This window comes from Triticum urartu, chromosome 2A (genome assembly GCF_056163025.1).
Source record: "Triticum urartu cultivar PI428250 chromosome 2A, HENAU_Tu73, whole genome shotgun sequence".
Taxonomy (NCBI): domain Eukaryota; kingdom Viridiplantae; phylum Streptophyta; class Magnoliopsida; order Poales; family Poaceae; genus Triticum; species Triticum urartu.
Window position 1 is genome coordinate 720,852,294 of NC_141874.1, and position 16,029 is coordinate 720,868,322.

At 40.9% G+C, this 16,029-nt stretch overlaps 3 protein-coding genes across 10 annotated transcripts; 1 reads left to right on the top strand and 2 right to left on the bottom strand.

Annotated features, from left to right (window-relative positions):
- Positions 1-2,278: 2,278 nt before the first annotated feature.
- Positions 2,279-11,529, top strand: LOC125537639 (BRAP2 RING ZnF UBP domain-containing protein 1). 7 transcript variants are annotated; one of them, XM_087545150.1, is made up of 14 exons: positions 2,279-2,638; positions 6,355-7,244; positions 7,327-7,435; positions 7,531-7,645; positions 7,928-8,111; positions 8,239-8,336; positions 8,512-8,629; positions 9,051-9,166; positions 9,793-10,039; positions 10,132-10,185; positions 10,344-10,487; positions 10,581-10,645; positions 10,866-10,920; positions 11,027-11,529. In XM_087545150.1, the coding sequence occupies exons 9-14, from the start codon at positions 10,016-10,018 to the stop codon at positions 11,180-11,182; spliced, it is 498 nt and encodes a 165-aa protein (XP_087401276.1). In that variant the 5' UTR covers positions 2,279-2,638; positions 6,355-7,244; positions 7,327-7,435; positions 7,531-7,645; positions 7,928-8,111; positions 8,239-8,336; positions 8,512-8,629; positions 9,051-9,166; positions 9,793-10,015; the 3' UTR covers positions 11,183-11,529. The 7 variants fall into 7 exon arrangements, with proteins under 7 accessions (XP_087401276.1, XP_087401273.1, XP_087401274.1 ...); XM_087545147.1 differs by lacking the exon at positions 8,512-8,629; XM_087545148.1 differs by lacking the exon at positions 7,928-8,111.
- On the bottom strand, positions 2,645-5,490 carry LOC147987137 (protein FAR1-RELATED SEQUENCE 5-like). The gene has a single exon (XM_087545145.1). It carries the CDS (start codon positions 5,430-5,432, stop codon positions 3,867-3,869), a length of 1,566 nt encoding a protein of 521 aa, XP_087401271.1. The 5' UTR covers positions 5,433-5,490; the 3' UTR covers positions 2,645-3,866.
- A 221-nt stretch (positions 11,530-11,750) lies between the features above and the next one.
- On the bottom strand, positions 11,751-15,252 carry LOC125540069 (receptor-like protein 1). 2 transcript variants are annotated; one of them, XM_087545144.1, is made up of 5 exons: positions 14,859-15,252; positions 14,617-14,763; positions 14,302-14,523; positions 14,063-14,209; positions 11,751-13,898 (listed from the first exon to the last, which is right to left on the bottom strand). In XM_087545144.1, exons 1-5 carry the CDS (start codon positions 15,229-15,231, stop codon positions 11,845-11,847), a joined length of 2,943 nt encoding a protein of 980 aa, XP_087401270.1. In that variant the 5' UTR covers positions 15,232-15,252; the 3' UTR covers positions 11,751-11,844. The 2 variants fall into 2 exon arrangements, with proteins under 2 accessions (XP_087401270.1, XP_087401269.1); XM_087545143.1 differs by having other exon boundaries at positions 11,751-13,904; positions 13,994-14,209; positions 14,859-15,231.
- Positions 15,253-16,029: the final 777 nt, after the last annotated feature.

The following is a 16,029-nucleotide window of genomic DNA, read 5'->3' on the forward strand; positions in this document are numbered from 1 at the left end:
AGACAGCCTTCGGCATGTTCGCCTGGTCCCACATGTCAGCAACCGCCGGCACCGTCTGCTATCCATTAGCTACTTTACTTTGCCGAGTTGTACTGTTTGGTGTTCTGGCTCTCGGCAAAGTCCTGTTTGCCGAAAAGGTGTATGCCGGGTGGCTTTCGCCGAGGGTGACACTCGGCAAAGGCTTTGCCGGCGGTTTTCGGCCCTTTGCCGAGTGTCCGTAGCACTCGGCGTAGCCCAGAATTCCAGTAGTGTTTGGTTCAATCCAGTTTGACCAATATTCCTCTTTACATGATGTTCTTTTATCCTTTGCCAGTGGGGATAAGGAAGAAAACCAATTCTTTTCAGAGCTAGGTTAGTTTGGCAGGCTGATGAAGATAAAAGAAAATATCATCTGGTTAACTTGAAGACATGTTGTCTGCCAAAATAACAAGGGGGCTTGGGAATTCTAAATTTGGAAATCTTAAATAAAGCCTTATTGGCTAAATGGTTATGGAAACTTGAAATGGAAAAGGGGCTTTGTCAAGAAATTTTGCTTGCTAAATATGTGAAGGGGATATATATATATATATATATTTCAGGCATAACACCAAAAGTGTGAGACTCCATCTTCTGGTGTAGTTTGCGAAAAGACTTGTTTTATCAGAATGTTAAAAAAATGGGGGATGGGAAAACTACTAGATTTTGGGATGATTGGTGGGTAGTAGATAAGCGTCTTAAAGAGGCATACCCTAGGTTGCATCTGATTAATCAAAATCATAATACTTCTGTTGCTGAGGCTATTGAGCTGGGTTGGGCCGACTTTGCCTTTAGAAGGACAATTTATGGGGAGAATATGGTATTGTGGAATAGTTTAAAAGAAAGATGTGAAGAAGTAAGGATGTACGGGGGTAGAGATAAAATTAAGTGGATGCCGACAGCAGATAGAAAGTTCACAATAAAATCTCTCTATATGTTGTTAAATAGGGTGAGTTGTGGTTTTCCACATAAATTTCTGTGGAAAATCAAAGTGTCTACGAAGGTTAAAGTTTTCCTTTGGCTATTGAATAAGAAAAGCATCTTACCTAGAGACAACCTGCTTAAAAGAGGGTGGAAGGGTGATAAATGCTGTGTTTTTTGTGGCCAAGATGAGGGCATTGATCATCTATTCGTTTCTTGTTCTTTGTCTAGATTGATCTGGAGTCTTCTTAAATGTGCTTTTAGTTTAAATTCTCTTTCTCTGGATATGAATGATTGCTTTGGCAGATGGATCAAAACATTTCAGAAAACTGATAAGAAACTTGTTCTGGTTCGGGATTTCTGCTATGTTATGGTCCATCTAGAAATGCAGAAATGATATTGTCTTCAATAGAAAAAAACATTTGTGATCCTATGATTCTTTTTCAGACTAATGTGCAATTGGCTTAATGATTGGGTTGTGTTATAGAGAAAAAAAATAGAGGAAAAACTTGTGACATTGGAGGAAAAAGTGGTCGAACGAGTAGCAAATGAAGTCTACAGAGGGTCGCAAGAGTGAAGACCTAGTGTTCTTCGAATTGGTGGCTGACGTAACTTGGTTAATTTTTGTTCGATGTAATTTTTATTGTTTATGCTAGGTATCATAGCACGCAACTTGGTTAATTTTATGTTCTAAAAAAATTGGTTAATTTTGAAATTCAGTAACATTTGATCACACAACTAGTAATAAGTATCCCGCACACAAAAAAAAAACTAGTACTCCCTTCTTCTAGGTGAATAAGTCACATTAGAAGAAGCAACGCGACCTAGATGGCTTAAGATTGGAGGAGGAGCAACACCACAACTAGAAAAACCTCCAATCACAGTTGTTTTAAGCGGAAGCAAAATCAGCATTGATTTGGTACTTATTAGGATGCCGTTTGAGCTCTCTCCTACGTGAACGCATGCAAGACTGTCATCAATTTATTGCCTAATCAACGTCCAGCTGCGATGCATGCACGGGTCATTTTTCTGCGGGCGCCTCCTCTTCCTATCATGCATATTTCTTGTGGACAGTAGTACAAGGCTGGGATAAAAACGAGGATGGAATTTAATGTATTATGTCTTAGATTTTTAGAAATACCTGATTTTCGTAAGATAATTTACACTTTTTTTTAAGCATCAGTACAGGGTTCGGCTCTCCTGCTGGGAGCCCTGCACGCGCTATTGTGCAGGGCCAATCATTGAGCAACACATGTACCCGTGGCCCCACCACTTAATAGACAGATTTTGTTTTGTTTGGTTTTCTGAAAAGTCCTTTCCCTTGCCTTATCCGCCGCGGACGCTTCGAGCTAGTACCATTATTCCACTGAGCTGAGCTTCGTGAGAGAGAGAGGATTCGAGAAAGTGAGGTCCGCCGTCCGGCGGTCCAGGCTCGTGGTCGTGGCCAGCGACAGAGAGGGAGCAGCGGCTGCTGCCGGTGCTGCCGCTGCCTGACTCCGGCGCGCCCAAGCCACGGCCGAGGCTGGAGTAGCTGCTCTGGCATGCCGCCGTTCCCCTCCTGGACCAAGCAGATCCGTTGGAGAAGGTGGGGACCTGCAGGGCGTGCGGTCGGCTGGGTGCAGCGCCGCTTCGCCGGGATGCCGCCGGAGGTCGTCGAGGCGCACATCAAGACGGGAGGCCGATGCACACTCGTCAGACAGAGGTTAGTGGTAGCTGATTTCTTCATCTATATCCTGTACTAGTAGCTAGCTTTCGATGGCTTCATACTAGTACATGGGCCATCCAATTAATTACTACGTAGTATATTGCTAAGATAACAATTAATTTGAGATTGAACTAGCTTTCAATGATTTCAAACTAGGCAGCCTCATGTGGACATGTTCTCTGTTTTAAGTCACACAACAGTCACAGAAATCTCAAATTGGTGAAAGATCCTTGTGGATTGAACCATAGAGAAATAACCAGCAACTAATCAGTACACTTTTATGTCTCCATTTAGAATAAATCCGTTATACATCTCACACCAAAAGGAATAGTAAGATAAACTATTACATCAGGATGTTATTGTTTTGTAGAGAAATTCTGAGAAGCAATATTTATACAGAGCTATTTAAAAGTGCTATCTTGTTCATGGCTTGATTGGCCACCCAAGTCCTGAAATAAGAAAGGAACGATTTTGTGTGAGAAATAAACTTGAATTTGAGAGTCTGACTTATAAATGAAACAATACCTTAGTCGGCAGCTGGTCATTTTGATATGTTGGCCAATCCGAGGTCGGTATCAATACAGAACTCTACATGCAGTTTAAAGTTAACGGAAGTGAATGGCCTATGCATGTTCATCTTAATTTTTAACGACTAACTATATAAATATACCTGACTTGGTTGAGTACCATAATAGAAATATGGTTGTTGTGGTTGCAAGCCGAGTAACTGCTGAAAAGAAGTAGCATTTGCCTGCGATACTTGAGGCAGGCCGTGATGCAATACTTGCGAATTATAATTCTCTGGCTGTGGTACTGGTGTCATAATCTGAGGAAGTTGATGCAAATTGTAGTTCTCTGCCTGTGGTTGCGGAGGCATAGAGCGCGACAATACTTGCAAATTGTAGTTCATAGCTTGTGGTTGTGGAGGCATAGCACGCGGCAATACTTGCAAATTGTAGTCTGTAGCTTGTGGGTTTGGAGGCATAGCGTGCGAAGATACTTGCAAGCTGTAGTTCGTAGCATGTGGTACTAGAGGCATGGCACTCTGCAGTACTTGCAAGTTGGAGTAATGATTTGACATGGTGAAGCTAGGATTTGCTTCAGTTGAGGCAGGAGCACAATCATCATTCCTATTCTTGCATGTTGTTGCTTGACCTATTTGGAAAAGAAATTGTTAGATCTATTTAAATAACATGAGCAAATATTTATGTACCCATTTCGTGTGCTATACCATACCTTTCTTCCGTGTATTCTTATTGTTTAGTTCCAAACCAGATTTAATCCTCTTACTGCTATTTCCTTTTTCTTTTCTCTTTATTCCATGTGCTTGGACAATGTTCTCATTGTTGCATTCAACTGGTTGTTTCTCTGCTTGCTTCTCAGCTTGTTCATGATTTGATGGGATATCTTTCGACTGGTTGCTTCCATGTAAAATCTGGTCCACCTTTTCCATTAGTTCAATTGACATACTTTGCAGTAGTGCATATGCCTCTTTGTTTGCTGCTGCTTTGCTCAAAATGTTATTGTAAGTGCGACATAGTGATCCATACTGCCTAGCTAGCACAACTCTAGCATCTTCATCATCAGCGCACTTTTGAATTGCATGTGATGGCCCTGATTTTGCTTGCCTTGTCCATCTTTTCAAGATATATTCCGGTGCCAACTCCTTAATATTGTTGTGGTCCAACACCTTCAATGCATGACGACACAATACCCCAACAAATTCAAACTTTTTGCATGAGCATGAAACTTTTGATCCATCATGATCAAATTTCACTGTATGACTATTTTGGCTAGCTGAATGGGTAACCTTGAATTCAGAAATAGAGGCACTACGACCACTTTCATACACACAATATCCCATTACCATGTCAAATTCTCCTTTAAATATCTCAAACATAGCAGGTGTATATACTTTGGAAGTTTGAATCAGCATCTGCACATGTGGCACTTTTGGTGATGTTTGACTCGCATAGAAATCACTTTCCACTTCAGCATACCTTCTATCATCCACGGCCCTCTCATAGTGCTTGAAGACATCTAATAAATCAAGACGAACATGCAAGTACCGCTTCAATAATGCATTCATGCTCTCACTTCTTTGTGTAGATTTCATATCCGCACAAAAGGTCTGTCGACCGTAAACCAAAGCCCACTTCTCCTTGTTCTGGAATAATCTATGTAGCCAGTCATTGTCTTCCAAATTATATTTCACTAGCATATCATTCCAACCTGCTAAGAATTCATCAACTTCCTCAAAATCATAAACACACTTGGCAAAATCTTTCTTAAATGTCTTTGAACCTTGGAAAACATGACTCAAATGTTTTGCAGCATTCTGATACATGTGCCACACACATAGACGATGTATTGAATTAGTAAAAACCTTGTCAATGGCACTAATAATGGCAGGACATTGGTCGGTCAATATTGTTTTTGGTTCCTTTCCTGACATGGCCCTTTTGAATGTTTCAAATAACCATTCAAACGTATCGGCTGTTTCATCATACAATAATGCAGCTCCAAAAACCACTGTTTGTTTATGATGGTTGACACCAACAAAAGGGGCAAATGGTCTGCCATAACTATTTGTCTTAAAGGTTGTGTCAAAGCATACCACATCACCAAAGTAGTGATAATCTAATATTGATCTTGCATCTGCCCAGAATATGTTAGTCATCATATCCTCTTCATCTACTTGTATTGCATAAAAAAAGGAAGGATTTTCCATTTGCTTCTCCTGTAGATATTGAAGAATGGCACCTGTATCTCCTTCTTGGATTGATTGCATACGCTTCGATCAGAGATAATTTTTATAATCTTTGTGACCGAAGCAAAGACTTTGTCGCCCTCCTGCTTGCCTACTCATCACTTCATGACCAGATTTTGGTCTAATACCTGAATCATTCAAAATGTCAATCTGGGCCTTCTGAGCTTCTGTAATTCTTCTTTGGGATCGCAGTAGATGGGCTTTGCTTGGAGTTACCAGTTCATGATTATGGGCATCCTCAAAGCTGCTTATAACATATTTTCCGTTAGCACTTATTTTAATGGTCATCTCTGCCAGACACCCAACTCTTGTATCTGCTCGTTTCCGCTGGCATTGTTCCTTGCTCTTGTCCTTGAAACCTGCCTTTGAGCATACAAATTTCTTTGTTCGAATAACATTCGTTGAGGATTTATCATGCCAAAATTTCCTGACACTGAAACCTGCATGTCCTGCATATGCATTATAAAACTCATATGCTATATCCTCATTCTCAAATTCCATTCCTATCTCTGGCTTTAACCTTTTGCTGTAATAATCATCTGTGTTTTGACTTGCCTCTCCCACATTTGTGGTCTCCTGATCTACACAACATAAAAAGAATATCATATACTAATTAGTTCATGGGCGAACCATTTTTGTAAAAAAAAACCACACGATGTTCAGTCCTCTTGTAGTGAAACCTGAACAACACTTGAAGATTCAACAACATATTTTGCCAAATATCGCACTGTATTCATAGGAGCATTACCAAAAAATTGACTTTTTTCTTAGATACAATATTCTCTATCATTACAATTGGCAAAAAGACACAAACAGACCAATGGAAGATGAAGTACGAGGAGCTAAGTCTAAAGGATTAATCCGCATGTCATAGATTAAGCTCTTAGTTTGTTTCTGTTTAATCTTGTCTCCTCCATATGATGAGAGTGTTGATAATTTGCAGATTCAAGGCACAACAACAAACCTATGGATGAAGAAGTCGCGGGAGCTCCTTCCATGCCGAAGAACATCGTAGATGCTCGTCCACGTGAGAGGGCAATTCTCTATCGATCCTGATCTATTCTCGTCTCATCCACTACGATCTGGTGGGTTGTTTGAGTGATGGGTCCACCAAGCCACGTGTTGACCGCTGGTTAACCCGCGCATACACTTACGAAGTCACCGTAGGCGCCTCGTCGTAGACGGGAACGTCTCCTCCCACTGAAAGCGCATCGCCGGAAATCCTGAAATAAATTCAGGAATAATGCGAGCATCAGGATTTGAACCCTGGTGGGTTGGGGATACCACTGTCCACCTAACCAACTCAACCACAGATTGATTCGCGTAAGATGACTTACACACCTAGACGGAGGGAGTAATAAGTACAGTAACAAATTGGATTATTTTCGGATGAAAGTATGCTGAGTTCCTTGACACGAGCGACACTGTTCAGCCTTCGTTATCCAGTCTGTCGAGTTGGCCGTCGCCCATCTCCCCACGCTCCAGCAACCCTCTCCCCTCCACCACCTCCGCCACAACATCTCTCCAGCTGACCTCCGCCGCGGCCGCACGGAACCCTAGGACCCACCACACCTGCGTTGTCCTCCACCTCTACCGCTCCTCCCCCACCTTCCCCGCTTCATGCTATGCCTCCGCCGTCGCCGCCACCGCCACCCCCTCTTCCTCCTCCTCCGGGCCCGCCGACCCACCGCTCCCCTGCATCTCTCTACTCCCGCCTTGATTTCTCACTAATTTGCTCTTTTCCGCGTGCCACGCCTCCTGGTGCTCGCCGGACGACTTCGTCCGCTTCTGCGTCCCCTGCGTCGAGCACGCCTCTGAGATCCGTGTCGTCAGGTGAATTTCTAGACGCATTTAGTCTTGATGATTGCATTTGAGTATTCACACATAACACTTGTATGCGCTGTCATGGTCCTAGCGATGATGGGGCGGAGGACCGGTACAGCGTGCTTGTTGAGTTTGAGGATCAGAAGAGTGCCGATGGATTCTACCTGGACCTCAGTGGCTGGAGGTTCTCGTCCTCAGAGGTTGTAAGATTGTCAAATTGGTGTTGACTGGTTTATCCATTTTGTGCATTGCTGCTGCTAAATTTGGGAGATGTGCCTGTTGTTCCATGGTGCAGGTAGAGGCGTGCCATGTTCTGTTTATAGTTGCTGTGCAATACACATCATCCACGGAGTTGGCCGTCACCCCACCGGTTGGATCTACCGAGCTTCTGACTTGTCCTGTTTGCATAGGTGAGCTCCTTTTAGGCATACACACAAGCTTAGTATTGTGTTAACATTGGATATGAACTTCGTGCAAAGTGTACTTCTGATTATGGCCGTGTTGCTTGAGAAAACCGCAGTTGTAATAATCTAGTAAAAAGATTAGGCACTTTTATTTGTCAGAAACACCATTTGCAAACATCAAATTTACATATCTGTGGAGTTTCTACCCTCACAAAATCCAGATTACCTTATTTTAAGGGCACCCCATAATATAGGCAAATAAATTTTCATGCTGTCTCTCTCTTACAGACAGCTTCTGGAGGCAACCTTTTAAGCTGCTTGGACTTCTCCCATGTAGTTTCTATCCAATTGAAGAACTGTGTCTGTGGGGTAAAATATAATGGTTTATGCATGCATTCCTGCTGTTTAAGTATAACCATCCACAGATACACCCACTTCTTTTCTGGCTACATTTCAGAAACCATTTAATTAGGTATACCAATATTCCATTTCCTCATCTTCAATTTTTAGAATATTTTGCTCGTCGCTTTAGTTATGTATCTAGTGTAAGGTAGTACATGACCAGTCTGTTCGTTGACTATCTTTTGTGTGTGATTCAGAAAGGTTGGATCAAGACATCAGCGGAATTGGGGCTACTAATTGTGATCATTCTTTCAAGTGTTCATGTGTTTCGGTGTGGGTCAGTTCATCTTGTCCGGTAAGGAAGGATCTTCTTAATCACTGTTTCATTGCGTGCGAACGGGGAAACTAGGAATCACTTTGTTTCAGACGGAAGTCATCTTTTCTTGTTTTGTCTTTAGACTACACTGGGTTGCCATTACTTGTTTTATATAAATCTTGTCATGCGTTCACTTACTTTTAATATTCTTCAGTAGGACTGGTTAGTGAAGTAACAAGAATTCCACAGCAACATCGAATGTGCAGTCATCTGGTGACTTATATCACACTTTGGGCTTTATTTGTACTCTCGGAGACTCGGAACCTACTCAGGTTCAGGGGTATTTGCAGTGTTAAATATTAAACTTTGTGTCTGTTGCTCATATGACTAAATTTCACTCGGTATAGAGTATTGAATGTTCATATCAACTGTTTGGATCTAATTATCTAAGATACATATTCACTTAAATATTAAACCTTGTGTCTAGTGCTCATATGAATATATTTTTACCCGGTATAAAGTATTGAATGTTGTTGCCAGCTGTTTGAATCTAATTATCCAAGACCAAGATACATATTGACTTTCACTTCAATTGACTAGATCATAAATTGCAACAAGTAAATGCTGCTTTATAGACACATACAATTCATTCCAAGTTTCCAACACTATAACCACATGTATGTGTAGCGTTAAATTGTCTGTGTATTGGGTTCCATCGTAGTTTGCCTTTATTTATTGTTGTTTCCATTTCAGGTTTGTCAGTTCTGTCAGAAGCTGTCTGAAGCGCGTACAAATCCTACATGTTCTGTTTGCCAGACCTCTGAAAACCTCTGGATCTGTGTGATATGTGGTTTCGTTGGTTGCGGAAGGTATGCTAACGCCGGCTGACTGAAAGTGTACCTGAGCTTGTAGTCGTCCTACTATGGCAGGAATGCTTAAGCATTTCACACCTTTACACTATGTGCTGTACTGGTGCACTCAGTAGAAATTAGGAAGAAAGGAAACCTACATTGGAGCTTAACTATATCATCACTTCTACTACTCCCAGATTCCCTGATATGTGGCTTTTATATGTAGTCAAAGTAGGAAACCTACATTGGAACTTTACTCATCACTTCTATTTCTCCCAGACTACCTGGTACATGTCTTTTATGTAGTAGTAGTTATTTCCTTTTCACCTTTTCTCATCAGAAGTTCAGAACTAATAGTCACTCTGCTATGTGCTATTTCAAAGCATTTAACATGAAACTTAACTATATCATCGCTTTATTTCTCCTAGACTCCCTGATACGTGTCTTTTATGTATTAATAGTCATTTCCTTTTGACCTTTTTTATCAGATGTTCAGAACCCATAGTCGCTCTGCTATGTGCTATTTTGAAGCATTTAACATGATTATTTAAAGAAAAATTATGTCAGAGGTTAAATATATGATTAGTTCTACTTTTGTCAACATGCCCAAATCAACCTTCAGTTTATTAATTTGCCGTTTTTAGGTATAAAGAAGGGCATTCAATCAGGCACTGGAAAGGCACTCAGTACTGCTATTCTCTCGATTTGGAAACTCAGCGTGTTTGGGATTATGTTGGTGACAGTTATGTCCATCGACTCAATCACTCAAAAAGCGATGTAAAGCATGCTAAGTTCAGTTCAATATGTGAATATCCCGGGGACAACTGTGTAAACTGCATGCACGATGACTCAGATATGGGTTGAGTTATGTTTAGCAGCAAAGCGGACACAGTAAGAGATTTAAGTTTCTTTGTTTTGATTCTCTGTAACACCTTCTTTGTATTCTTGCTTCTCAAAATCATGTGCCCTGCTCTTCTTAACAGATTGTGGATGAATACAATCGTCTTTTAGCAAGCCAACTTGAAACTCAGCGAGAGGTGCAGTGCTCTTTCCTTTGTAGCACTATTTTTTTGTATGGTCACTGTCCATTGTATTGTTCTAGAGCTTCTCATATAGTTTTTCCTGGAGATAAATTTTGTTATAGTTATTTACTATTCTGATCCATTTATATGCCTGTGTTTGTTCATATTGACAGTATTACGAAGCTCTTTTGTCAGATGCTAAGAAAGAAAGGGAACACCACATTTCTGTTGCTGTGGATAAAACTATAAATGATAAGCTTCAAGAGCTGCAGCTTAAGCTTGAAAATACAATGTTGGAGAAAAAGAAAGTTGCTGAAGTGAGCTTATTTAAATCACCCTGCCTTTTCCCTTACAAAGTACAACCAGTTTGCCTATTTGGCGTTACTGATGTCCTTTGCCTTCTCCTGTAGATGAATGAAAAACTCACGAAGAGCCAGGATATATGGCGCCAGACAGTAAAAGGAATAGAGGAAAGGTATGTTTTGATCTTTCCACCTGAAAATGGTAGCAGCTGCGTTCCATTCAAGATGTGTCATGTGAAAGAAGTCTAGAACTTGAAATGTTTTACTGAACTATATAAGTATGTCATGTTCAGTCTTATTTAGAGGTTGTTCGGATATTCTCCTTTCATATCTATTCCATTCTAAAATACCATAAGTATCCTGTATCCTTTTTTGATGAATCTGCATCCACAGGGAGAGAGCACAGTTGAAGCTGAAGGATGATACGATTCTTGACCTGGAAGAACAGGTGCTTATATTGTTTTCAATACTGTTTCTTGTAAAAGCTATAATCTCTGGGAGGTGGGTTTCAGTAAAAGGTGCATTAGGTAACACGACCTATATAATCCCTGCAGATAAAGGACTTCAAATATTCCATCAAGTTACAAAAGTCTATTGCGAAGAGTTCACATGCTGATGACCTCAAAGGAGGTATGCTGGTGCCACTGGCCATGGAATCAGATTCTGGAAAGGGTAAAAGGTCATCAAGAACAAGCAAGAGAAGGAATTAACGGCGACTTTGCTAGTACGAATGCATGAATCTTCTGACTTTGTGTGAGAAGCACAAGGTCGCTCTTTCATTGTAGTTTCTCTCACTGTACTAATCAAGTCCATCTGGTACTCTCAGCAAGAAAAAGTAGAATCTGATACAAAATACAATTCTGTTACATACCCAGAAAGTAATTTCAGGAATGCACACTACATAACTGTGATACTGTTTTGCATTACATAACTTACAATTTGCAATTGTTCAAGAACTATAGCTCGAGCATTACAGATCTTCTGTAAGGATGTGTAATTGCTCAAGCACTGTCAGTAAATGACATTTTGTCCAATATGGTTCAGTTTTATATAACTATCCAAATGTTGACGTTTTAGATAAATTCCTTTTTTACGGACTATCAGAGTGATAAAATAATTTTAGCAAAAAAGTTAAAAAATAGTGGAGTGTCTGATGATCACAAATGAATATTTGCTGCATATGTATATAAATGGTCTGATACATTCTCTTTTAAGAAGTAGTACAATCTGTTACAATGTAGAGTACGTTACATTAGAACCAGAAAGAAACTTAAGGAAGCTCTCTGGATCTTACATTTAAAGATTATACATATCTAACATGTAATGCTCAAGCACTACATGACTGTAGTACGGGTGTTTAATGGCTCAAGCACTACATCTTGAGGATTACTGATCTTCCATAAGGATGGAAAAATGAGAACCCAACAGTGGCCCAAAATGCCAACACAAAGCCGGCAGCTGTGACCACATATAGAACTGGGTCACTGGGTGTCTCTTCCACATCTTTCCCGGCAGCAGGATCTGGACCGGGAGCAGCACAAGTATCCCCCTGAGTAATCTTGTGAAGGTTGGTGTTGGCTAGGTAGCTGTCCATGCTGAATGAGCGGAGCTGACCAGAGTTTGGTATACATCCTGACAAGTTGTTGTATGCCACAGAGAACGCCCCCAATGATGATAATTGATCTAACTCCCAAGGTATTGGTCCACTCAGCTTGTTGTGGGAGAGGTCCAAGCTTTCTATCTCCTCCATGCTGCCAAAGGTCATTGGGATTGGACCAACAAATAAATTGTTGGACAGGTTCAGGGATTTGATATGGCTCAGATTTCCAAGCTCCCAAGGAATTTCTCCATCCAGCATGTTTACAGACAGGTCAATCCCTGACATGGAAACAAAGAAACTGCGACCATACGTGTATAGATTCCCTTTGGTAGCAAAGGTGAAATCTCTTAAGCCATAGAAAGAATTGTAGGGTTTTGATGGCCAATAAGCTGGCAAAAACAATTGATCATCTGTGTCACTATTGAATGAGATGTTACCAACACATGCTGGTAATGAACCTGAAAGCTTGTTATGGGAGAAATCAATTATCCTTAAGTACATGAGTTGGCACAGGTTTGGAGTGATCTGCCCTTCAAATTTATTTCCACCTAGGGAAAGTATCCTAATGTTATCAAGATACCGTACCCAGTGTAGGCTGCCTGTGAATTGATTGTGTCGGATATCCAAAGCAATCAGATTTGATGCGTTGAAAAAGTGATAAGAGATATCACCAGTTAAGGAGTTCCCAGACAGGTTAAGAAAACTGAGCCATACAAAGCTACAGTTTGGTACATGCCCTGTAAGTTTATTGCTCGATAGATCCAGAAGTGCAATGCTTGTAAAGCCACAGATTTGTGAACCAATTTTTCCGGTCATACGGTTGCCAGAAAGATTCAGGATTACCAAAGAAGGCAGATTCCAAAATGAAGTATCAAGTTCGCCAGACAGCTCGTTATCATGCAAATCCATGACCTTTAGGTACTCTCCTGAAAGATTAGGTGGTATTTTACCTTCAAATTTGTTATTATCCAGGTACAATTCCTCCATATTATAGGACAAAATATTTACCCCAGCAAAAACCAGACCACCAAGCTTGTTGTTTGAGACCTTCAAGATCAATAGCCTACCTTTACTAAAAATACAAGCTGGAACCTCCCCAGAAAGTTTGTTGTTTGATATGTCTAAAACATGCATCTCACTGATTTCGCACAGTGACGTTGGCATGTGACCAAACAAGTCGTTACTCGAAAAATCTAGAACATCCAAATATGGAAACATTGAGCTAAGGTTGGCCGGCAGCTGTCCCGTGACACGGTTCATGTGTATGTCGATATGGCTGAGAGAAGATTGGGCATGCCATATTGGGTCCAGGGATCCAGTTAGCGAGTTATTCCTAAGATTTAGATCCTGTAGTGTTGCTTCCTTTGTAAATAACCAATTTGGCATGCTACCTGATACGTTATTGTTGGACAAATCAAGTACCTCTAAGTGACGCTGTGTGCGTAAAAAATGTGGTTCCGCAATAATGTTCTTGTCAAGGTCACAACCAGAGAGGAGCAGTTGTTTCAATTGGAACGGAGGTGTCCATCTGGAAATATTAACGTCAACAGCCAGGTTAACATTGCCTGAAAGGTCTATCTCTTCTAGTTTTGTGAGGCTTTGAAGCGAAATGAAAGAAAGTCTACCACTCAAATTGTTTTGAGAAAAACGAAGACTCTTAAGCGACAATGAAAGATTGGAAGAAGGATTTATCAGGATTGACCCTCCCAACAAATTATTTGAGAGATTCAACTGTTCAATATGTGGAAGCGAAAACAAGGATGTTGGAATGTTTCCGCTGAATTGGTTGGAACTCAAATACAACTCTCGTAGGCTTTGAAGATTTTTAATTTCTGCAAAATAATAAAATCATGTAACAATTAGAAACAATGGGAACATTTCTTTCACTGATCTAGGTCGGAATTAAATGCTCATTGTGTACCTCGTTCAGTCGGAAGAGCTCCACTCAACATATTAGACTCCAGATGTAAGACTTCAAGCTGAACTGGTTCTGAAGACAAACTAGTGGGAAAATGTCCCTCAAATTTATTATACGAGAGATCTAGGGACTTCATCTGAGGAAGTGCAAATAATGACACAGGGAGAGATCCACTAAACTTGTTGTGACACAAATTCAAGCTCCTGATGTTTTTAAAAGCTGCGATGCATACAAGTTGTATAATTATTATAGGTGGCAGAAACTGAGGTATGAAACATGAAATCCCTTTTTCCAACGTAAGATTTTTTTACCTCTAACTGGGAGAGTTCCGCTGAGGCGATTAAAACTGAGATCTAGGACTTCAAGTGACATTGGCCCCGAGGATGAGCCTATTGGAATATGCCCATCAAAGTTATTATTGTAGAGATCTAGGAACTTTAGGTGAGGAAGTGCAAATAGCGAAGCTGGGAGGCTTCCGTTCAAGCTATTCCCAGACATCTTCAGTTGTCGCAAGTTTCTGAGATTCTCAACAGCTGCAATGTGTGTAGGCATGCGAGACAAGTTTATGAATATGCAATTTTGACGTTTACCTTAGTACTCTACTTTAATTAAGCACAAATCTGCACCTGCGCTTGGAAGACCTCCGGTCATGCTGTTACCGTTGAGAGCTAAAACTTCCAGTGAAACAATTTGCCCAATAAATTCTGGAAACCCCCCTTCCCATGCACTCTCACTGAGGTCGAGATATCGAAGCTTGGCTAGTCCAAGTAAACCTGCAGGTGTTTTTGTTTGTACAACAAGGAGAATAAGAAGTCACCGCACATATACATATCGTTAAGAAAAAAGAGAGTTTGGAGCATATATGTACCTTCCAAGGCTAGCAAACGTGCAAAATTGTATGAGAGATCAAGGTATTCAAGCTCATGTAGTGCAGAAAACACCGTCGAGTTTAAATACCAAAAATCGTGTGAATAAGCTCCAAAAATGGAAGAAAGGTTGAGATGAGACACTCGCTGTGTTGTGTTGTTGCATTTCACGCGCTCCCACGAGCAGCAGTCATCATCATCCTCCCCCCATGAATCAAGCGCAATCAGGGAATGCGCTCTCGGTAGGGAAGACCGGATGTCAAGTAGAGCAGCCCTCTCCTCCACGAAGCAGCCAGAGGACGAGTGAAGCATGGGCTGCAACAACACAAGTAGTATCAAAGACAATGATCCACATGATGGCAGGCAGCTACCCATATCTGATAATAAGCTTCTCCTTCTCCTATCCACTTTCGAAGAGAAACGGTGAGTGGTTTTACAGTTCTGCAGGCTTTGCTTTTATCTTTCGCTGGCTTCTTCTTACAACTAGACCATGCCAGGAATACGAGGCAAGGAGTACAGCTTGGCACAGACGGCCAGTTTACATGGACCGAGTCATCGATCGGCAATCATTCATCATCCACAGGGAATCTTGTTGTAAATATATTTCGATGTACTCTTGACGAGGTGGATGGCCAATTAGTTGCAGCCGGCTAGAATGTTTCCTTTTTTTTTTTGGACAGCAAGTGCCGGCTAGACATTTCAAGTTCTGAAGACACCACATGGGGGTCCAAGGGTACTATACCAGGCTCATGAAAGGACTAGACATACTTTTTTCTGATAAGGAGAATATATTAATATCAAGAAGATATCCTACATGCATTCAATATGTACGTACACCAACACAATATAAAAAGCTAGTCAAGACATCGAGAATGCACACAGTCAAAGTATTACAAAAAGGAAAAGAAAGCGATTAATGTTTTTTTTTGAAATATCTAGCAATTTGCTGGCTTCATTTGTTTTAGCAGATAGCACATGAGAACATATGGCATCAATCAAGTGATCATGGTAGAGGGGAAAGAAGAGAATGAAAGGGGGAAAATAAGATAAAGGAGAAGAGAGGAAACATGTGCCCACAATCTCACAACATCAACCAGGAATGGTTGCAACTCTAGAGTAACAGGAGTGGTGGTCCATTTCAAACAAGTGACGCATCAAGGAAGAGAACGACCT

Excerpts from the sequence above, each read along its gene's own strand:
- LOC125540069 (XM_087545143.1), bottom strand. The coding sequence starts at position 15,231 with ATGGGTAGCTGCCTGCCATCATGTGGATCATTGTCTTTGATACTACTT. Across the intron at positions 14,764-14,858 it reads ACGTTTGCTAGCCTTGGAAG|GTTTACTTGGACTAGCCAAG; the intron begins GTACATATATGC and ends AAACACCTGCAG. Across the intron at positions 14,524-14,616 it reads CGGAGGTCTTCCAAGCGCAG|CTGTTGAGAATCTCAGAAAC; the intron begins GTGCAGATTTGT and ends CACACATTGCAG.
- LOC125537639 (XM_087545150.1), top strand. The coding sequence starts at position 10,016 with ATGTTTAGCAGCAAAGCGGACACA. Across the intron at positions 10,646-10,865 it reads GTAAAAGGAATAGAGGAAAG|GGAGAGAGCACAGTTGAAGC; the intron begins GTATGTTTTGAT and ends CTGCATCCACAG. Across the intron at positions 10,921-11,026 it reads TTCTTGACCTGGAAGAACAG|ATAAAGGACTTCAAATATTC; the intron begins GTGCTTATATTG and ends TAATCCCTGCAG.
- LOC147987137 (XM_087545145.1), bottom strand. The coding sequence starts at position 5,432 with ATGCAATCAATCCAAGAAGGAGATACAGGTGCCATTCTTCAATATCTA.